Raw genomic sequence first — 23,594 nt, forward strand, 5'->3', positions numbered from 1 at the left:
TTTACGGCTAGAAGTATTTATTAATCAATAGGCCTAACAAATTTGCAAGACCAATCCGATAAAAAAATAAAAATTATCAATGAGAAAGGGATTACTATTACGTCATTGCCAATTCAGTTGGTGTCTTAAACATTAACATTATATCTAAAACATATATACAGTACTCATAACATGAACGTAAGTCGATCACTGACTGCCAGTTACTGTTATTGTAATAATTAATCTTTTTCTCACAACCACTCAATGGTCGTTATTATCCTGAATCATGACAGAAATCAAAATTATAAACGAATTTATTTATAGATTCATGGATGGTTTCCACTAGCAAATTCAGAATTATCTGGCGGGATGGCGAGGTGTGTGTGTGTGTGTGTGTGGGGGGGGGGGTCATCACTGCCCCAAACTTCAAATAAAACGTCATCTTATTATCAGGTGCCTTTGGAGGTCTCATGGAATGTCTAAACTTGCTGCTAGTGGCATAATTCGAAGGTAAAATTAGGGACTCATTTTCTTTAGTGTTTTTTTAGCCATGGAAGGGGATGTGAGAAGGTGCACCAGCCTCCCCCCCCCCCCCTTCCGCCATGCTCCATTCGACTTGTCGGGATATAGATTATCGACCGACGGAGAGAGAGAGATCATCTCATATACATGTAGGATTTGTAATTCCAAAATTGAAATAGAACCAGGTTATCCAAGTATCATTTATGAGAATTATAAACCTCCGGAAAAACAAACTCTACTTCATCTATGGAAGTATGGATATTTGGAATAATGAACCCAATTTCACTTTGGGAACTATAATGATCCTTCAGGTAAACGAACCTTCGGAATAACGCAAAAACTACGATCCCTATTACATTTTCAGAGTTATGACCCCCCCCCCCCCCCCCCCCAACGTATGAAAATGTGTGTTTCGGAATGACGATGGTGACCTTCGGATAAACGCGCGAACGAATGAATGAATTTATTACTATTTCTGAAATTACATAATTACAGGATAAACAAAAGTACATGTACTGTGTTAATGGTAACCCATCGAATAGCCGAATGGCTAATGAAAATGCGGCTCCTGATCATGCTGATACGTAATTATACATGTGATGTATTTCAACACTATTTAAAAGGCAATTGTCTTAAATCACATAACAAATGAAAAAAGCAAAGTACCCTATATGCCTTTAAAATGTAAAAGGAAAAAAAATAAAAAAGAGTGCCTTCACCCTTCAGCTTGTCTTATTCTTAACATGTAGTATATCATACTTTACGAACGAAATGAAATGACATAACATCATTAGAATCTTGGTTAGAGTCGTTTGCCGACCATCTCAAAACGGAATGAGATCGATGTTGGGAAGGTAGTCGACGTTGCGTCTTTGACGACGACCTCCATGACCGGCCTCACGACCACGAACACCATCGAGACCTTGATCTGTTTCGTTTTCTTGACCGTCTTTCGGGTTGGCGATGCCATCATTACCATCATGCCTTCTGCATGGTTTCTTGATAGGAATCAGGATTTCATTACGATGAGGCTGAGGCCGCCATGGTGCATCATAAGCTGAAATAAACATACAATACAAAATGATAATTTTCGTTACCTAGGGAAACAGCATCAGCTTCACACCTGTCTCTGAGTGCCCTACAATATTATTACCCCGGTGTTTACCAGGTAACCATGCATTTGCACCAGGTTGGAGAGTTAAAAACGTAGATCGATGTCGGCCAAAAGACGTTAGTGTCGCCACGCTGAGGTTCGAACCCTCAATCCTTGCATTGAATGTACAACTATACCGCGACACCAGCTTGATTTAATGGTGATGACGAAGATGAAGACAATATTAATAATAATTACGATACTATTAATTTAATATAGATCACAATAATAGTGATAATAAAATAATAACAATAATAATAACGATAGTTATAATATTAGTATTTATCATGACTATGTAATGATAAAGAGAATAATAATGACTAAAAAATATATTACTGATAATAATAACAATAATACAAAATGTTAATATTGATACCTATCATCACCGTCATCATCATCATTATCATCATCAACAATAACGAACATTAATGACAATTATAATAGTATTGTTGTAAATTGTCCTGAGAGGATGGTTGCCGTGAACGTTTTACTAAGTGGATGATTGCCAGAGGTACTACATAATTACTCACAAGCAACAAGGAATGCATCGTCATCGAATCGAATACCCTGCTCGTCGAGGTATTTAGAAAGCTGATTGTAATTCGCTGTCACATTTTCATTGACTGGTCGCCCACCTAAGGTGATTCCGTAGAACTCCCGAGGATCTTCCATGTGCACTAGCTCCACCCCAGAGTCCTTTGAAAAAATGAAATCCAAAATTATATCGATTGATTGATTATTCAAGATAATTCAATCAACATTAGGGGCCACTGCTTTTCAACAAGACAATAGTGCACACATTGTGTGCGGGCAAGAACTGAATCCAATGACCGGGGTAATAGTATATTTGTAAAGCGCTTAGAGACATTTGTATTAAGCGCTATGTAAAAATTAAATATTGTTATTATTATTATTATAGTGAGAAAGAAAGAAATAACGAGTCCTTAGATCCTGAAAACTGCCGATGTTAATGATAGCTTTGTCTACATAAAGACTAAGCGGAGTAAGGATGCCAGCAACCTGTTATAGGAGTGGGGTCTCATGGGGGACGAGGGGGGGGGGGGGGGGGTAGGGGGATTCGACACCATTCGGATATTTACACAATAAAAGGTGTTATCAGCCACTAAGCGTGGACTTCTTTTTCTAGTCCAACAGCTCGTGTGTAATGGACTGTGCCCTGAACCTACCACTACGAGGAATTCTCATTAAAAAAAGCTTCCGACGTGATATGAATTGGCAGGCTGCCCGGCCCTCCACTCCATGAACGGAACGATACCATGCGGGTTCACAACATGTCCGGTAAAGGGGTGCTTTTCACGCACCAAAGTCCGGCTCGTAGTACACACAAATCCGGCCCATATTGACTTTACACAACGGACTTAGGGGGGTGTTTTCAAAAGGAAGGAACATGCATGTGCGTATCCTAAATAACACTGAGTGGTGGGGGGGGGGGGGGGGGGCGGGGCGGGGCAGGCTGAAGTATTTTCTGGTGCATAAGATGCTTGAGCACATTACCAGGTAATTCAACTGCATTCGGTGTCAGCGAATTATGATGCAATACACATGGACACTGACTACTATGTTGTCTATGTGGTTGTAAGTTGTGTACCTTTGATGGGGGTGGGGCGGTTGCCTGCGAAACTGCAGGGATGTAGAAGAGAAGTGCGTAGATTTCGTCACAGCAAGGGAAGGATTCTGATTGGTCAGGACAAAAAGATGGCGCGGCCTTGTTTTCCGAGACTTCCATCATGATTGGTGTCGTCCGGTTAATCCCGTTGTCTGTTGTAAAAAAATTCGATGTAAAGAAAGTTTGGTAGAATAAGACGAAGTACAACATTTATGTTTGCAAGTTATAAAGTTAACGCCCCTCCTACTTTGGTTTTAAACATTTTATCGAGACTGAAAAATATACGGAATATCACACTGCCAAAAAGAAAGATAAATGGAAGTTTCATTTTAGGAGGTGGAAGATTGAAATCGAATCGGCCATCTTCACCTTACTCCCATGCCAAAGGACTGATTTATAATAATAATAATAAATAATAATAATAATAATCTTTTAAAGTCCACTCTAAATTTTATTAAGTTAAATCGAAAATGGAAATTCTTTTTGCCCAATTGATCGTGAGCCCGGCAGCCACTGAGCAGCGCCAGATCGACGTTGCTCTATATATCCCTTATTATTGATATCCATGCTAGCTTTATAAGAGAGGGGGAAAGATAGTTCATTTTTCTTGTTTGTTTCTGTTTTATTTTTATAATGCTCTTGTCCATGATCATTTTAGTTTGTATATATGATCATTATAATGTTATATCTAGTATAACAAATATCTTATACTTTTTTAAATCAATACAACATATTTAAAAAAAGATGATGTAGGCATAGTAAGATATGTAAACAAATCTTAATTCCCTTTTGTTCGAATCGGCATGTCCCCTCCATCTCCTCCCTTCCTTGTCTTTCCTCTTACTTTCTTTATAAACAAGTTTTGATGTTCAAATAGCTCCGAAAATGGGCGACTGGAGTAGCTAATTCTATTTTGGACAATGCTTACTACTAAAGTCAACAATTAGAAGTACAATGTAAACTAACAAAATATATGAATAAGTAAATTAAAGCACTGTTCTTCCAAAGCTAATATAAAGAAAAGCAAGACGTAGATAAATCAAACGAGACTTAACAAAAAACTTAAGGTTTTAGGCATGCATAATTCGAATCGATGAAATTCATCAAGTCATCAAACAAATTTAGAAGATAGTTTTGATCGTATCAATTTTTTGCCTGGATATGATTATAAATTATTTGTTAAATCCCGTTAGGGTGCGTCTTTTTGCGAGTAGAATGCATTATCCTAGTGCACATACGACTGATCTTTGTCGCTTTCATTTCACAGCAGCTAAACCAATGTTTAATAATATCTTGAAATGGATTGGAAATAATTGATCGATGATAAGATAAATTTATGTTTGATGAAAAGCATGTAGTATTTGGCGTACAAGATAATAATATTAGATTGAATCTTATCACTTCCATACAATCCAAACAAAAATCTGATCTTAATATAAAGTAATTTTATCATCTTACATCAAACGTTGGATAAATCTTCTGATATAATGGGTAATCCCGAAATGAGTGTTCCATGCTGTTTTAGGAACTGTAACAGAATTTACAAACTCTGATTTTCATTCTTACCCCTAAAGTAGTAATGGATGTCCATGTAGACTAAACCTATCGCAGTAGTTCTGTTGCAGGTTGGAGCAACCTTACGCGCCCAAACTCCTGGTTCGATCCGCCGCTTCCACATATCTAGACCATAATCTGCCAATTCAGTGTAGACGGGGCACTCTGAGCCTGAAGGGGGGAGGGGGGTGAACAAGAGGGATGGAAATGTAAATAGATAGTTGAATGACTAAATAATTAAGTAAACACATCGCTCAATAAAAAAAATAATAGTTTAGATATAAGATTGATAGATAGATAGAAAAATATAACGACGATTAATAGATACATTAATATATAGATAGGTAAATTGGATGTATAGATATATAAACAAACAAATACATTAATAAATAAATCCAGAACTAGATAAACGATGAATAAACAAATAAGTAAATAAACGCATACATAGACAACTTAATATAAAAAAAAATATATATGAAAAGTGAATGAATGTAAGTATTGAGAGACTCACGCGCACATTGGCGAATTCCATTAGGAGGCTCAGGGGTCGGGTTCGGGGTCGACGTCGGGGCTGCGGTAGTCAACGCAGTGATGAAAGTGAGAAGACAAACTGCCAACATGATTGTCGGTTCTGCTTGAAGAAAACAAAATTCTCAAACACGACGGCAACGATTTTTCAAAAATACAACATAAGTAGATAAGGGAACTCCAACAACTTTACAAACGTGCTAAGGGTTGAAATCGATCTAGGCCCAATTCATATTTTTTTTTAAGCAAATAAGGTAGGGCGGGAGGCGTATTACGTAGGTTTCATTAATTCATTTATATCCATAATTTTGTTGTTGCCTCGAGAGCCATAGCATAACGGCTTGCAACGAACACTCACGTTCACGTTCACGTGATCACGTATCACGTTTTGCGCTGTTTCGTAAAATAGGTGACTCTAATTTACGAAGTGTAGGGTCTACCATTCGTTGTTTTCCACGCCGGTAAAACACGAATGATCACGTCTTCCAAAACGTGACGTGAGTGTTTAATCAATGTTTTTATAATTGCAAGCGCTTGTTACTAAGACAAGTCATGACGTCACCGTAATATGTATGATTTGTGTGTACGGTACAGTATATATCTCTATGGTACGGTACGAGTATACGTATCGCCTGCGCCTAGCTAGCTGACAACAAAGTCGGAGAATGGGTGAGTAATTGATTGCAATATGAGTGAATTTAGTGAATTTAGTGATTAATTTTGAAAAATTTGTAATAGTTTTCGTGATCTTCGGTAATTTCTTTTCATTTTGAGACTGTTCTCAACAGATATTTGGGGAAAAGCCTAGGGAAATATTTCTCTTCAAATTGCACTTTGATTTTCATCGTCGTGAAGTAGTTTGACTGCGGTTTGCCGTCATGTCACCCAGTTAGGGCCCGGGTTCCGGCAGGCCCACCCCGTGGAATTGCGGTGCTCATCTGCAAATTTTTCAGACTGGTCAACGTCTCATGCCGGTGTAGCACAGGGTACAAAATTAGGACCAATTATTTTCCTAATAATGATAAATGATGCTTGTTTTAACTCAGAAGTACCATACTTCAAGTATGTAGACGATCTGACATTAGTTGAAAGTCGTACATTATCACAACCGTCTAAATTACCAAATACTGATTTTTATCAATGGTCTCTTCGTAATAACATGACTCTTAATCCATCGAAATGTCATTGTATGTTTATCTCTTTTTCTAAGAATATAGCTGATCAGAGACCTTTGTTTATTGGGGATGAGTGCTTAAACAGTGTACAAAAAGCAAAAATTTTAGGAATAACTGTGCAGTCCGATTTGAAATGGGACAGTCATATCTCAGACCTTTTATGCCGTGCTAATAAAAAACTTTTCATGCTTCGTATTCTCAAAACATACAGATTGCCTTTCTGTGATCTAGTAACAATTTACAAGGGATATATTCGCCCAATATTGGATTATGGAGTACCTGTTTTTAACGGAAACCTCACCCAAAGTCATATCTTAAGTTTGGAACGAATCCAGAAAAGAGCATGTAGGACCATACTAGGTGATCAATATATTAATTATGACAAAGCTCTTGAAGTGTGTTCTTTGCAGACCCTGTCAGATAGACGCAAACAATTATGCACTAATTTTGCTTCATCTCTTGTCAACAACCCACTTTGTAAACATTGGTTACCTGTTAACAATAATGTAGATTATTCACTGCGAAGAAGGACCAAGTATCGTCAATTTCATTGTAAAACGAACCGCTATAGAAATAGCTCAATTCCCTACCTAATAGACCTGTTGAATGCATGAATGAATCTTAATTGTCTATCTGTTGAATGGTCCGGTGTCTCATTGTCTGCATACATTTTTACATTTTTACATTTTACATTCCGCATTTTAAATTTTAAATTCTATGCTTCCATAATTACTTGTAACATCTTTTTAAAATGTACATTGAATAGTGATAAGGTTTTGTAGCAATCATGACATGGCAATTCAGATCAAATGGTGTTCAAGTTTTTAATTCATTTACTTATTTCTCCCCAATTTACGAAAGTCGGGAAGGAGCTTACTTGTTTTGTTGTTTATTTTTTTTAAATACCCGACACTCCTTGACACGAGAGGTCCAGGGATGAGCGAGCAGACCGTTAGCTAGTGTATGGGAGTGTGAATGGGAGTGTGTATAAGAGTGTAAATGTGAGTTCTTATGAGAGTGTCCAAGGTACAGGAGCGAGAATAGGAGCGTGTATAGGAATGAGAGCGTGTATTGAAGAGCAAAGGGCCTGCTTGCTCATCCTTTGACCTACTCTTGTGTCACCTCACAAAATATATTTTAAACGTGAATTAATTTGCCTGTTATTGCCTTAGTCATATTAGTTATGAACTTTGTTATGAATTTTGTTATATACTGTATATTATACTTTGTGACAATGTCAACCACATTTGTATGTATTATAATTCATTGCCAATGTAAATTGTTCATAATTCAGCCATCTGGCTGCGAAGTGCAATCAATAAAACCTTTTCAATCTCAATCAATCTCAATCAATTTGATCGTCATCATGAATCTAATTCATCAATTTATTGATTGAATTTAAATCTAGATTTAACTTACCTTGAAATAATCTATGAAGTATGATTTCTTTAATAATCCAAGTGGGTTAATTCTTGTTAAAATCTTTAGTAGACCCTTCTTCTAGACGTGGACTCTGTTGAGGTACTCAATACCCCCCCCCCCCCCCCCCCCCCCCCCCCCCACTGAGCAAAATATTGGCCGGCACGATTTTCGAATTTCAGCACACTAAATTTCAAATTTGCAATTATACACGCAATGGCCCAACGTATAAATTTACTCTTACTCATGTATTATACATTTGTTTCTATATTTTGTATATTGTTTGCATACCTTATGTTTTATATAATTATCCATATTTGTTGAATAACTGATTTGTTTGATTGCAGAAAATAAAGTCTTTGAAATGAAATGAAATGAAAAATTGGTGGTGTCAACTTCAGACCAGAATTATCTGTGACCATGGATAATCAAACAACTCCAAACCCTATTTTATTTAGGCCTAGATCTAGATGTAAACCTGGAACTTATTAATAAAAATATTCGAAAAACAACAACTAGGATTTGTTTATTTAATGTTTAGATTTTGTGTGGGTCCAGCATGCTTGTCTAGTTGTCATAACTCATATTCATAAGGAGTCTAAATTAAAGATTTGTTTCCAAATTGTGCAGTTCATGTTGATAAATATATTTTTGTTGGACGTTGTATAAGAAATGACCCCTAGTCCACAATTATGTTTACTTATCTGTAGTCCACCTCTTCTTGTTATAATAAACTAATTCTACTTAGTACTTCTTCGTGCTCATAGGCCATAGAAAGCACTGTGTGAGGTACACGTTAAATATTCCATTAGTTTTACTTTGTACTGTGGTTCATTAAATAGGAATGTTGATTTCCACACCATGTTAAATTTAAGGCCAACCATGACATAAAAAATAGCTATTATGCTTGATCTATTTTATTGTTAAGGAGAAAGGGATGCCTTGATTATTGTATTGGGTTTTTCCTTCTTTTTGTTCCAACAGATTGAAACTAAAGAGCTGAAAGAAGTTAACAACAGGAAGCAGAAAGTCCCATGCAGGTAAAATTACCAGGTTATTTAGCACACAAATATTAAACGATCACCTACATGTATTAATTCACTAACAAAGTAAATGGAACTAAGTTGACGTTGCAATTATAGCGCTTAGAGACTTCGGTGGTGAGCGCTTTATAAGTAACATTTTTATTATTATTATTATTATTATTAGCGTATATAGTGGAGGGTATATTTTATTCTAGTTCTGCACCTAGCATACAATTTCAATTTCAATTTCAAATTTATTCACATTTCCAACAAAACATTACAAATTATTATAAGCATTTAAAACAAATTTAAGAAATACATGTTGGAAACAGAGGGGTCCACTAAAAAGCAATGCTTGTACAAGTGTGAACACCTCAAATGAAACTTAGGAATAATGAGTAATTAAATTTACTATTCTGTAATGACAAAAGGAACTACAAAATAGGGGAAAGAAAAATGGGGATGCCAACAGAGACGAGAAAGGGACAAGACAATACTTTACACGACAAAGATAGAAGAACATGGTCATAATTATACAAAGAGTAGACAATGACAAAAAGAAGTGAGAGATCGAGGGTACAGAAAAAAATACTAAATGATGAGCTGCATGTGGGGTTGAGAAGAAGATAAGGAAAGAGAAATATTGATGTCTTTAATTTTGTTGGTTTACAAAGGAAAATGTGTCCTTATTTAAAGGAGGTCCTGTGTGCCCGCCCCCCCCCCCCCACTCAGTGTTATTTGGGGTATGCGTATGCGTGTTCCCTCCTTTTGAAAACACCCCCTAAGTCTGGTGTGTAAAGTCAATACGGGCCGGATTTTTGTGTGCTATGAGCCAGACTTTGTGAAAACTACCCCTTTACTGGACATTTTGGGAATACGCATGCGGTCCTGCCGACCCCTGAGTGGGGGGGGGGGACCTGGCCTGTGTGTAGAAGAGCCATATCTAATCCACATCCAAAGCACTACATGTAGGGTATACACAGGACCCCTCATTACTTTTTTGTAAGGGCTCCTTTCACTTCTTGAGCAATGAAGATGAAGAAGAACACAAAATAAGATGAAAGTCTGTTTATAGGATGTATTATGGTTGATATGTATCCATTAGTATCAGTTTTAAATTGAAGTACCTACTTTGTTTTCTGTCATGTAGGATGATGCTTCTCTACAGTGGGTGATGAAGGCATGCTGGTTTACAAACTCAGGAGAGGAACAAAGAAGAGATATTGACGGGATCATATCTAGAGATGCGGGCCTACTACACTTCATACGAGCAAGTGTGCTAATATACATGTAGGTACCCCAATAAACTTTTGTGGAACACATGTCATGCAGAAAATTATAGATCTGACGAATAATTGACTGAATATCACAATTGTGATTTAGATTAAAAATTAAATGTCAATATAGATGAAATATAAGTCTACGTTACGTGTGTTTCAGTAGCATTATTTCCAGTATATTCTCTGGTCCAAGTTGTTTGGTCATTTTATGTCCCATACTTAAAGGTAATACACAGTTTTAGTTTGGGGTCATAAATTTGGTTCAAATGAACATATTGGACGCATATGAGATCCTACAATATTCAGTGATCATTGTCGCGGTTGTAATCGAGTCTAAAATTATGAAATTGTAAATAATAAACTCTTTATGTTGTATAGCTCCCTCTCAAGGTCAAGATATAAATTTTTCTTGACTAAAATCGACCAATTTGCTATTCTCGTTTGGAAGTTATATATCACATCTACATATTCTGAGATTTTCATGGTCGCAGCTACCATTTGAAATTTATCAAAATTTACCGGGAGCACCAGTAAATATTTATATTCAATTTTTCTCGAAAGCAGAAGTGTTTTAGAGGCTAAGTTTTCTAGTGCTTATAATACATCCACAGGGGCATTCAAATATATCAAAATACCCAATTTTCAAAATTTCGTAAAACTTTGTATTACCTTTAACCGAGTATTATTCAATAATGAGCACGAGTTTACATCACAAGTACATTGTATTACTTATTTCATACCTTGTCTGAACCATACTCCAGCAGTCCTATCGTCTCAATGGGATCATCAGAAATAATCTAAAATGTGGTCAGAAACTAGTCTTGTACGAAAAATAGTTTCGGTTTGCCCAATAGAACCCCAAGTGAATTTCAATCCTTCCTTTTTCTGAGCAGGTATCAGGGTGTGTGTTATTAGTCGTCATTGATTTTCTTATATCTTATTTCATTTTTCCATTCAACAGACTTGGGTTATCACTACAGCCCTTTCTTCTGAAAACTAGGCTACAACTTTAGTGATGAATGCAGAAGACATCTACACGGGACTACGTCTTAAAGATGCCACCCTCATATTATGAAAGTGTACAATATAGATGGGTTTAAACTGGAATATTTACATGATATTTATTTATTATTTGTATTATATGTTTGTAGAATACCACATTCAATAAAGCTAATGAAGTTTATTATCTTGTCAACGTAGAAATAATTAAAGATAACTAATCCTCAATGAATAAACATTAAAATTCTAACAATGTAAACTACCATCTTATAAGATGAAACTGAGAACTGGGCAGAAAGATTCTCCTTGAAATTTGAGTGATAAAGATCTATCAGTCCATATCAAAGATTGAATTAATTAATGATATTTTAATTATAATTTTACTTGTTGAAATTCATTTACCTCTATGGACGGGGGGGGGGGCAGCTTGCTATCCTCTTCCTGGTGCTATTATTACATGGCCCATGGACTTAGAAAGTGAAAAGTTTTGAATTATAGCATTAGTGTTGGTGGAAGTAACGGCAGTGTTGATTGTTAATGGGAGGGGGGGGGGTTGTTTCCCCAGTGAAATTAACGGTATACCAATGTAAAGTTAATTAAAAAAAGAGAAAACTATTCTTAAAAATAAAAATTATACAGGACATGGCCTCCTAACAAAAACCCTGGTACCACTTTGGTGGTGGTGTTGTGTGTTTTTTTTTTTTTTTTGGGGGGGGGGGGGGCAAACCAATTAAAAATTTCTAGTGTTAAATTCAATTGTCTTTAAAAAAAAATTATGTCAAGATATTGAAATTAAACAATGGTTCACTTTCCTTTTTTCAAGTTAGAAAACTTGAATAAAATGCTAACCCTAAATTAAAAATGTTCTACTTCTAGCAAAGATTCTGCAAAGGCTGCAAAAGGTAGAGTGAAGAGAATCCAATTGAAATGTGGACAGTAATGGAGTGAATATGGAATGGTTGATCGTAGTTGATAACGAGGGAATGCAAATGAGTGGTAACAAGTACGACTGAAAGTGAGACAGAAAGGAATTGCAAGAGGTTGTTCAGTCAATGGAACAAACCTTGCAGAAGATAATTTTCGGAGAGAAATAGAGAAAAGGGGAATCATTAAAAAAGGAAAAGGGGCACCTATCAGTAGGAAAAGGGTACTTACAAGAAAGGAAAAGGAGGCATGTGTCATAAGGACATTGATGAGAAAGGAAAGGGGCTCTTATTAAAAAGGTAAAAGGGCACTTATTAAAAATTATAAGGGGACGCGTGACAAAGTAAAGAATAAAAAAGCCTTTTATCAGATATCACAAGAGGCACTTATGAAAAGGGAACAGTGGCACTTATAAAAGGTAAAAGGGGCATCTGTCAGATTTGAATAGGGAGTAATTAACGCAGGTGGTAAGGGGGCGTTTAATAAGTAGGCCTATGTGAAAGAATGTGTTTTTATCTCGAGTTTGTCTCATCATGCGTGGGATCTGTGGGTGCTGGGGTTCCTGAAGCAACCCTATACATGGATTTTCTTCAGTGGGTGCATATAACCCATGGACATTTTTGTAAACCTTCAAATGATGAATTATCATCGAGCCCCCCCCCCCCTCATTTTTTTTTTGTCAGCTCGTGACAAACATATAATCCAGATGAAATAATTTCTTCACAGCATATCAGTGGCGGATCCAGGGGGGGGGGGGCGAAACGGCCCCCCCCCCCTATTGGCGGCGCAAAAAAAAAGAAGAAAAAAAAAGAGGAAGAAAAGAAGAGAAAAAAAGAAAGGAGAAGAGGAGAAAAAAAGGAGAAAAGAAAAGAAAGGAGGAGAGAAAGGAAAAAAGGAGAGAAAAGAAAAGAGAAGAGAAGAGAAAAGAGAAGAGAAAAGATAACGAAATTATTGAATAGAGGGGGGGGGGGGGGCCGGGCCGGCCGCATAAAATCTCGAGCCGCGGATTCAAAGTTAAACGTTAAGAACAGCCCCTGCGCTACAAAGGTCATCACTCTGAAGTGAGAAATTTGAAAGGGCACAATATTTTGGGTGTCTTTTAAATAGAAGTTATATACTCAACAGTCAAATTCTAAATTAACGGTAGGGCCGCTTCACAACTCTTATTTTGCCCTTCATTTGGATTCAGCTCATACCAACTCGCTTGTGCTTGTATTTGAACTCATATTGGTAGTAATCATGGACAGGGGCGGCAATCCTGGGCCCGATAGGGGGACACGTCCCCCAGGAAATTTAGAAATATAGCTAGAAAGAAATATAGCGAAAAGAACGTACATATTGGGCTCAGGGATTTTCTAGAATGCATAATTTCAGCATTCAACATTGAAAAAATCTCGCTTGGTCGCTACGCCCCGGCCGGCCGCGGCCCTCGCCCGATAACACAAAACTATGACGCTCCCGGCCGTGATTTATCCATGGTTGGTGTAATAGATCTTTTTTCCATTTCATTTCTACTAACCTAATTGTGTGCCATCACAATCATGATTGTTTCATTTTCCCTTTAAAGCAGGCGCGTAGCCAAAGGCGGTAGGAGCAGTAAGATGACATATAGGACGAAAAAGGAGCAGACAAAGAAACATTTTTGAAAATTCTGACACGTCGAGAACGGTACAACGAATCGTCTTCTTTCTCTAATAATTTAATGAAATGTCAAAGCTTCCGCGCATCGCTCGGGAGGGGGGCAACTGAATTCAGAAAAGGATTGGGAGTCGAGAATTGTAAAACGAATCGTCTTCTTTGATAGTTTAATGAAACGTCAAAGTTTCCGCGCGCGGGAGGGGAAAACTGAATTCAAACAAGGATTAAGAGACGTAAATGGTATAACGATTCGTCTTCTTCCTCTAATAATTTAATGAACCGTCAAAGCTTACGCGCTATGCGCGGGCAGGGGAAAACTGAATTTAGACAAGGAGTCGAGAATGGTACAAAGAATCGTCTCCTTTCCCTTATAATTTAATGAAACGTCAAAGCTTCCGCGCTTTGCGCGTGAGGGGGGGGGGGAACTCAATTCAGACAAGGGTTAAGAGTCGAGAACGGTACAACGAATCGTCTTCTTTCTCTAACAATTTATTGAAATGTCAAAGCTTCCGCGCTTTGCGGGGGGGGGGGGAAGCTCATTTCAGACAAGGATAAAGAGTCGACGGTACAACGAATCGTATTATTTCTTTACTAATTTAATGAAATTTTAAGCTTCCGCGCAAAGCGCAGGAGGGGGAAATTGAATTTAGACAAGGATTAAGAGTCGAGAATGAAACTACGAATCATCTTCTTTCTCTAATAAATTCATTAAACTATGAAAGGCCAAAGCTTCCGTGCTTCGCGCGGGAGGGCGGGGGGGGGGGGGGAGGTGGCTGAATACAGTCAAGTTATAAGAGTCGAGAATGGTACAACAAATCTTCTTTCTCTAATAATTAATGAAAGGTCAAAGCAGGCGCGGATCCAGGATTTCTTAGGGGAGGGGGCCCAACTTTTTTTTTTTTTGATCCTCAAAAAAAAATTAATTTGCACCCCCCCCCCCTTGAGCGCCAGGGGGGGGGGGGGTGGCCCAACCCCCAAAAAAGGTAAAAATCACGTGATTTTACATGATTTTTTTCTCAAGGGGGGGTGGGGGGGGCCGGGCCCCCCGGGCAGACAAGGATTAAGAGTCGAGAATGGTACAACGAATCATCTTTCTCTAATAATTTCAATTTAAACTATAAAAAGTCATAGCTTCCGCGCTTTGCGCGGGAGGGGGAAAACTGAATTCAGACAAGGAATACGAGTCGAGAATGGTACAACAAATCGTCTTCTTTCTCTAATAATTTAATGAAACGTCAAAGCTTCTGCGCTTTGCGCGGGAGGGGGAAAACTGAATTCAGACAAGGATTAAGAGTCTAGAACGGTACAACAAATAGTCTTCTTTCTCTAATAATTTAATGAAACGTCAAAGCTTCTGCGCTTTGCGCGGGAGGGGGAAAACTGAATTCAGACAAGGAATAGGAGTCGAGAACGGTAAAACAAATCGTCTTCTTTCTCTAATAATGAAGAAAAGGTCAAAGCTTCCGCGCTTCGCGCGTAATTGGGAGGGGGTGGCAGCGAGCTGCCCGAATGTGAGTTGTTTTATATCTTTTCTCGTTTATTTTGGTGATAAATAACACTTTCACAATATTATGGTCAAATTGTTGCTCGCTCACTAGCCGAATTGTGAAACCAGAAAATTACTTTTTTCGGGCAAGAGGCTATAGTCCCCCCCCCCCCCCCCCCCCCCGATGAAAATGTCCAAAATTGTACCGGTATGGTGCTTCTAATATGACCTTGAAAAAACGGTCTGCGCAATTTTGGAATTTTGGAATATGATTTGGGAAACAAAAATGTGAAAAAGAAACCAAAGATAAACTTTAAGAAAAAAAATAGAGAGAAAGGAAAGAAATAGGCCTATTATCTTGCTCCTTTTCATTTCAATTTTCTTGCAATTTATTTATTTCTATAAATCTTCAGCCTTCTCCACTTGCATCTCTCTCTCTTTCTCTCTCTCTCTCTCTCTCTCCCTCATTATGGGATAAAAAAAATAGCATATGAACCTACTCATGTAAGGCATAATTTTTCCTATCGGTCTGTATTAATTTGAAATTATGCGAGCCAAATATTGGTACGTAATGGTGACCAGCAGTGACGTAATAGGGGGTAGTGCAGGGAGGGGCGAGTTTCCCCCTCCATCCTCCGCGAAGCTTATGACGTTGCATTAAATTATTAGAGAAAGAAGACGATTTGTTGTACCGTTTTCGACTCTTAATCCTTGTCTAAATTTAGTTCCCCCACCCCCTTATGCGCAAAGCGCGAAAGATTTGACGTTTCATTAAATTATTAGAGAAAGAAGACGAATCGTTGTACCGTTCTCGAAAATAATCTTCGTCTGAATTCAGCTCCCCCTTGATATCCCTCCTGCGCGAAGATCGAAAGCTTTTACGTTTCAGAAGACGATTCGTTGTACCGTTCTCGACTCTAATCCTTGTCTGAATTCAGTTCCCCCTCCCCTCCCGCGTTTTATGTTCCATTAAATCATTAGAGAAAGAAAACGATTCGTTGTACCGTTCTCGACTCTAATCCTCGTCTGAATTCAGTCCCCCCCCCCCCCCCCCCCCCCCTCCCGCGCGAAGCGCGGAAGCTATTACGTTTCATTAAATCATTAGAGAAAGAAGACGATTCGTATTACCATTCTCGACTCTTATCCCTTGTCTCAATTCAGTCCCCCCCCCCCCTCCCGCGCGAAGCGCAAAAGCTTTGACGTTTCATTAAAATTATTTAAGAAAGAGGACGGTTCGCTGTAACATTCTCGTCTCGTAATCCTTGTCTCAGTTCAGTCCCCCCTCCTGCGCGAAGGCTTTGATATTTCATTAAATTATTAGAGAAAGAAGACAATCGTTGTACCGTTTTCGACTCTTAATCTTTGTCTGAATTTCAAAAGTGTTTTTTGTCTGTTCCCTTTTCTTCCTACGTCCTCTTCCTTTACTATCCTCTCTTTTTTTGTGGCCGGCTTTTTTTTTTGGGGGGGGGGTGGCGCCCCACCGCCCCCTAGCTACGCGCCTGCTGTCAGATGAACATATTTTGATACCTTGTAAGGCAATAAATTACGGTCAGATAAGCATTCAGGGTCCCGCCTTAGGGCCCCTGGTGGGGTCGAGGGTGTGGAAACCCCGGAAACTCTGAGGTTTTAGGCATTTGATTACGGTCAGATGAACATATTTGTATACCTTATTTGTGACACTGGCAAGACACTGATTTGCGTGAGGTCCAGCGGGCGGAGCCCCCACAAGCTCAAGGGTTTTAGGCACTAAATTACGGTCGGATGAGTATCAAGGGGCTCACCTTAGGGCCCTTAGTTGGGTCCCGGGGGCAAAGCCCCCGTTTTAGGCGTTTAATTATTTTAACTACTCTGTCTTTCTTGCTCTCTGTCTTTCTATTTCTCTTTAATATGCTTTTTCAAAAAATTCGGGGGTGGGGAGGGAGCTGGAAGCTCCTGATCCCCGCCGTTCCGCGGGCCCTGACATGTAGGCATCTCAAGAGGCATATTTCTTGCCTGGCTGTAAATTTAGGAATTTGTCATTTTACAACAAACGCATAAAAAAGTATAATTTACTAAAGAATGAGAACAAATCTCGGAAAATTATGACATTTCAGCATTATGTGTAAACCACCGTTATGGAATTAGAAATAAACCACGATTAAATTTTATTTCCCCCGAGCCCCCCCCCCCCCCCCTCTTGTTGGCGGAAAAATCGCAACTGATCTCCCCTACCTTTCTTCTTTCTCTTTTTTTCTTTTAAGTTTGCTGGGGAGGGGGGAGGGGCAAGGTCCTTTCGGCCCCCAACCTTTTACACACATTGTTGGAGGGATTAACCGCAAATGATCTATTTCCCCTTCTTTTCTTTTATTCGTCTCCAATTTCCTTCCCTTTATCTCCTCTTTTCCTTTTTTCTTTCCATTTCTTTCCTTCTCTCTTATTTTTTTTCCTTCTCTTTCTTTTAAGTTTAGTGGGGAGGGGGGAGGGGCAGGAGGCAAGGTCATTTTGCCCCACCATGCACACCCCGATCCACAACTTGTTGGCGGGAAATTGCAACTATTACCCCCTTCTTTTCTTTTCCTCTTCTTAAATTTCCTTCCCTTTATCTCCTCTTTTCCTTTTTCTTTCCATTTCCTTCCTTCTCTCTTATTTTTTTGATTTTGGGGGGGGGGGGAAGGCAACAGCCTAGGACGCCCCCCCCCGATCTCCTTCTTCCCCCTTTTCTTTTCCCTTTCTCTCCTCTTTCCTTCTCTCTCTCTCTCTCTCTTTTTTTCCTTCCTTTTTTTTCCCTTCTTTTTTTCCCTTCTTTTTTTTCCAGGGGGGGGGGGGGGGGGGGCGGGCGGGCCCCCGGCCCCCCTGGATCCGCCTCTGGATCCTCCCCCCCCCCCCAAGTCAAGAGCCTCCCCACCCCCACCGAACTACAACTTGTTGGCGGGAAACTTGTTACTGATATCCCCCTTATTTTGTTCTCTTCTTCCTCTTTTTTTCCTTCCCTTTGTCTCCAATTTTCCTTTCATTTCTCTCTTTTTTTCCTTTCCTTTCCCTTCCTTCTCTCTGTTTCAGGTTTGCAAGGGGGATGCAAGGCCCTTTCGGCCCCCGATCCACAGGTTGTTGGCGGGATTAATCGCAACTGTTCTCCCCCTCTTTTCACCCTTTTCTTTTCCTTCCCCCATTTTTTGGGGGCGGGGGGCAAGAGCCCCCCCCCCCCCCCACCGAACTACAACTTGTTGGCGGGAAACTTGTAACCGATATCCCCCTTATTTTTTCTCTTCTTCCTCTTTTTTCCTTTTTTCTTTCACTGTCCTTCCTTCTCTCTTATTTTTTTATATGGGGGGGGGGGGGGGGGGGGGGGGGGGGGGGGGTGGTAACAACTGGGAGGCAAGGCCCTTCCCCGCCCCCCCCCCGATCTCCTTTTTTCCCCCAGTTTCTTTCTCTTCTTCCATTTCCCTTTCTCTCCTCTTTCCCTTCTTTTCAATCTCTCTCTCTCTCTCTCTCTCTTCTCTCTTTTTCTGTTTTTTCCTTTTTCCTTTTTCCGGGGGGGGGGGGGGGCCTTGATCCGCGCCAGAGTTACACAACATATTCTGACCTGAAGCAGCTTTTTTGCTATTAGTCTCTTCTCAATGACAATTTGCATTATTTTTTTAAACGCCAGCGTCAATTTACGTGAGCTTTCGTAGATTGCATATAGCAAAATAACTATTTGTTGGGTCACGTAACCCAACACTTCGTAGATTTGGGTGACCTGTTTCACAAAAGGGCGCAATACGTGATACGTGATCACGTGATCACGTGTTACGTGATACGTGAGTGTTCGTTGCAAGCCTAGCATAACGGCATTGCATGTGATGATTATATGCAAGAAATCGCCACTCCAGGTGGTAACATTTGCGTAAGCATGATAATTTGAAATTACGAGTATAAATAAAGGAAATTTTCAGGGAGGTTTGGAAACACTAAAAAAAGCTTCATACATGCAGCGATTTTCACCTTTTTTGTTTAGGAAGTCATATTTTCCCACTTATATAGACATTTTCAAGCCCCCTTTTTTTAGTGAAGTTCTAAACTAGTATTATCTTTCAAATGCCGTTGAAATTTGACCTTTTCATTATTTGGGCCCGCAAATGAGACATAGTACTTTTAAAGAAAAACAAAAGTTTCCCGTCACTCCAACCTCAAACACATTATAGCTGATTAAGTTAGGATCACTCTGACACTTGTCAAGTAGCATCTACACCTGGTCCTAATTTTTCCCCACGTTTTGCGAGCGAATATGGAGAGATTCGGGCATCTCGTTTGACAGAATAATCCTGTTTCTAAACGGTGGTGATCAAGTCAAGCGAACGAGCGTGGTCAAATTGTTATCATGATATAAAAGATGAAATATGTATTCAGGCACCTCGCTGTCAAATAGAAGGTTATTCGGGCACTTCGTTGCTTAAATATCGTGGTATTCAGGCACTTCCTTTCCAGAAATAATCTTGGTTTTAAAGGTTACGAGCAAGCTGAGCAAGCGAGGAAGAGAGACGCTCTATCACCTTTAAAATGCTCTTGAAAGTACATGCAACATTATAAATCATTTTTGACCCTTCGCTAACCACCATGATCTTACCCTTTAAAACTGAAGTGAAAATGAATTGACAACACTGCGTCCACAAAACGTAACTTACCAATCGCTTACTGTATTTTGTAGAAATTCTTAGACAGTCCTGCAAACGGCCACCCTTTGGGCTGCTCAGTGTATGAAGTTCTCGTCTGCCCGTATCAGCAGCAATGACTCCAAGATGATGATACCATGAACCTAATACAAGTTCATGATGATACTGATGGTTTTAAACGGAATTCCAAACCATCGTCCGTGCCAAAACACTGCTGATAACAACATCACGTGACAACCTTTCTCCATTGTGACGTAGCCATGACCCGTCGACCTCTATTCCAACGGATGTATTCATATTACACTAGAGGTAAGAAACCGGATAAGTTGAAGAGTTCCGCAATTCCAGGTCAGCCAAGTTCGCACGATCGAAGAGCGCCTGGTACTGGTTGGTATTTGGAAATGTCGTAATCGTTAGGGATTTTTCTCTTTTTCCCCTTATTCTCCCACTTTTCTAGTTTGTTGAACCCTTTCCCTGTGTCTCAAACGTGTCATGATGCGACTAAGTTAATTTGTTTGGATTAGCATGCAGGTGGCGCTTGTAAAATGGCAACTGGCCGGAATGCTCCCCAGGGAGTTGAAAATATGCATACACTATGAGCGGTAAGTCTGAATCCGATGACAGGGGAAATAATACTGCGCCTAGAAACAAAGTATTATGAACATTATAAATGTGCATAGTATTATTATTATTATTTCCTTCTTTCGTTTTCTCTCTCTGTCTCTCTCTGTCTCTCTCTCTCTCTCGTTCTCTAACCTCCTTTCCCAATCCCCCTCTCTCTCTTTTTCTCTCTCATAACTTATCATCCCACCCCCTGAAAGAAACAATATATACTCTTAAATGTATAGTAAAATCACTCCGAACAGACGATATCGTATGATTTGGTTTAACTTCCAAAATCTCATTTACATGGTTACGATTGGTTTCGATCTAAAATTAAGTTGAGATCAATGATCAATTCGAATCATCCAGATCGTCTACATATGCAATCTCTTGTTTCTGGTTCTTATACGGGAGGAGGGGGGGGGGGTGCTATACAATCAGGGAAACGCGAAGAACGGAAAGAAATTTGGGGAAATAGAGATAATACAAAACGAGGAAGACTTTGTAGAAGTAGAAATCAAGAAAGAGTGAGGTATGAGAGGACCAATTAAAACGGGAGTAAGTAAACGAGAGAGGGTCTTGGCTAATATAATGATAATAGTGATGATGATAATAATAATAAATATACTACTACCACTACAACTACTACTACAACAACTACTACTACAGCAACTAATACTACTACTACTACTCCTACTACTACTACTCCTACTACTACTACTTTCCCACATTCCGTTTTAGAGAATGTGGTTATAGTGAAATCAGTTCAACAATGATGCCACTTTTTATCTTTCGTCACACCGGAGTAGAGACATTTCAGGCCTCAAATTGCATACCTTTGGTTGTTGTTAGGTAGGATAAGCCATAATGCCTGTTCTTCCTGGTGGCAATTGATGTATGCAATTTATATTCCGACTATTGAAATACAGGTGAATAAAATAATTTGTAACGAGGCACTAAAAGTTTGTGTATTCAATTTGATTACATTACGAAAATGGTCTTTTCTAGCGGTTGAACTTTCGGATACTTCATCAGTTACGTAGCTATAAACGACAACGAGATAGGGGGAGGGGGGTTAACGACTCGAATGACGAAAATATAAAGAAAGGTAAAAAGAAAGAAATAACAATAATGAGAAGGAAAAACGTAAAGAATGAAAAGAAGATTTGAGGACCCACTCCCATGCCTTCCCCTGATTCACTTTGGTGAAAAGAAGTTAATGGTTACGGCGCTGTTGAATATGCTTTTTACACAATAACTCACATATCTAATCCAACGATGCAGGTCAGCCCAGCGGCTTCTATTTTCAACACTCTGCCAATGCTTAAAAGGCTGTCTTTTGGGGTTAGATAGTGCATATCTGTTTTGCGTCCTCTGTAATTTGAGTAAATCTTTCTTTTTGCACTTGCCCCAAACAGCTTAACAGTAATCGATATGTGGAAGAATGAGGGAGTGATAAAGATGGCTAACCTGGGTAAATAAAGCGTTATTATTGTAATTATTAACGACATTTTCTTTTTAACAAGCTCCTCTAGATTCTTGATTATGCAGTATTATTTAGGTTCATCATAATAATGATGAAGATAATGATGTTGCACGCTGTTTGATGTTATGTTATGTGTGAGATGAATTGTGAATATGTCGTTGTGCAGGTAATAAGACTTTTCTCAATGATGCTGTTGATTGTTCTTTTACAAAGTAAATCACATTCGTAATTTAACGGTCGTCACACTCATGATACTCCACAAAACCCCGCTCGGCACATTATACATTAAAAGAAAAAGAAAAATCACCGAGTGCGTAAAATTACAAAAATGAGTACACTTTATTAACGATTACCAGACTTCTTAACGATGCATTCAATACATTTGTTAGGGGATTTGTCGATTGTTGTTTTCCAGCCAATTTAACATTAACTTCAAGCGTAATTTGTTATAATTTTCGTTTATTTCTCAAAACAGAACGTTAATGAATAATTTCAATGAATCATTTCTCGACTGACTGAGTTTCCAATAATACAAAAGATTTCTTAAAAATGTTTACACTTATTCACACATAATATAGAATGTATTGTTTTGTCTTTTTTTCTTTGAAAAAATAAATCTGTTCGAATTTTTGGATAAATGCAAAGCATCCAATATAATCTCGGGTGGTCTCGGTGATACACGTCGCTGCTCTTACGAAGGCTGGATGATGAGGCTTTACCTGGATGGCGCTATGGTTGGTGCTGTGATTGGATAGCGGGTCGGAGTTTGCTTTATTTTGAGCAGGCGCGAGAAAAATAGTCTTTCTCACGGCGTCAAAATAACCTCTGCGACGCATGAGTGGTACGGAAAAGAAAGACGCAGGCGGCCGTGTGGGGTGGGGGGGGGGGGGAAGCGGGGGGGGGGGGGACAAGTAAAACTATTCTCTGACAATCACCCCGCCCCAAAACCCAAGATAAAAGGTCATCTTATTTTCAGGGTTCTTTGGAGGTCTCAAGCTGCCAATGGCACAATTTGAAGGTCCAATTAAGGACTCATTTTCTTTAGTGCAGGTTTTGCCATGGAAGGGGATATAAGAAGATGCCCATAGCCCCCTCCATTCCGCTTGTTGGGATCTAGATTATCGACCAAGACAGAGAGAGAGAGAGGGAGAGACATAGAAAGAGAGAGAGAGAGAGAGAGAAAGAGATATCATCTCATATAAATGTATGCTTTGAAACAAAACAAATTATCATTTTTCGGAATTACAAACATTCGGAAAAACAAACCCTATTTCATGAATGGAAATATGGATATTTGGAATAATGAACCCTATTTCACTTTCGGAACTATCACTATGAACATGACAGACAATGAAAGCGGACAAAATATACAGTTCCTCAGGTAGACAAAGGAACATCCCTTCACTGCTATTATGTAAAAATGTGTAGAACAGGTGAATATGCATGTGACACCTGTTCTACACATTTTTAGATAATAGCAGTGAAGGGATGTCCCTTTGTCTACCTGAGGAACTGTATATTTTGTCCGCTTTCATTGTCTGTCATGTTCATAGTGTATAATTAAT

The 23,594-nt window shown here is 39.1% G+C and overlaps 1 protein-coding gene and 1 long non-coding RNA gene across 4 annotated transcripts; one reads left to right on the top strand and one right to left on the bottom strand.

Moving 5' to 3' along the window:
* LOC577534 lies at nucleotides 1-20,138 on the bottom strand. Of its 3 annotated transcripts, none has more exons than XM_030997669.1 (6): nucleotides 19,953-20,138; nucleotides 5,347-5,487; nucleotides 4,848-5,006; nucleotides 3,264-3,433; nucleotides 2,185-2,350; nucleotides 1-1,558 (listed from the first exon to the last, which is right to left on the bottom strand). In XM_030997669.1, the coding sequence occupies exons 2-6, from the start codon at nucleotides 5,453-5,455 to the stop codon at nucleotides 1,326-1,328; spliced, it is 837 nt and encodes a 278-aa protein (XP_030853529.1). In that variant the 5' UTR covers nucleotides 5,456-5,487; nucleotides 19,953-20,138; the 3' UTR covers nucleotides 1-1,325. The 3 variants fall into 3 exon arrangements, with proteins under 3 accessions (XP_030853529.1, XP_030853528.1, XP_030853530.1); XM_030997668.1 differs by having other exon boundaries at nucleotides 5,347-5,466; nucleotides 19,953-20,137; XM_030997670.1 differs by having other exon boundaries at nucleotides 5,347-5,406; nucleotides 19,953-20,135.
* On the top strand, nucleotides 5,928-11,921 carry LOC115929191. The gene is made up of 4 exons (XR_004066367.1): nucleotides 5,928-6,032; nucleotides 8,942-8,997; nucleotides 10,133-10,272; nucleotides 11,224-11,921. It is a non-coding gene; the product is annotated as an uncharacterized LOC115929191 (long non-coding RNA).
* Nucleotides 20,139-23,594: the final 3,456 nt, after the last annotated feature.

Source organism: Strongylocentrotus purpuratus, unplaced genomic scaffold (assembly GCF_000002235.5).
Source record: "Strongylocentrotus purpuratus isolate Spur 01 unplaced genomic scaffold, Spur_5.0 spur5_scaffold_4, whole genome shotgun sequence".
In the NCBI taxonomy this organism is placed as follows: domain Eukaryota; kingdom Metazoa; phylum Echinodermata; class Echinoidea; order Camarodonta; family Strongylocentrotidae; genus Strongylocentrotus; species Strongylocentrotus purpuratus.

What these genes read in the sequence shown, in the direction of transcription:
- LOC577534 (XM_030997669.1), bottom strand. Translation starts at nt 5,455, where the DNA reads ATGTTGGCAGTTTGTCTTCTCACTTTCATCACTGCGTTGACTACCGCA. An exon ending in CATCCATTACTACTTTAGGG is followed by an intron (nt 3,434 to 4,847) that starts GTAAGAATGAAA and finishes TTTTTACAACAG; the next exon opens with ACAACGGGATTAACCGGACG. An exon ending in CCGCCCCACCCCCATCAAAG is followed by an intron (nt 2,351 to 3,263) that starts GTACACAACTTA and finishes ATTTTTTCAAAG; the next exon opens with GACTCTGGGGTGGAGCTAGT.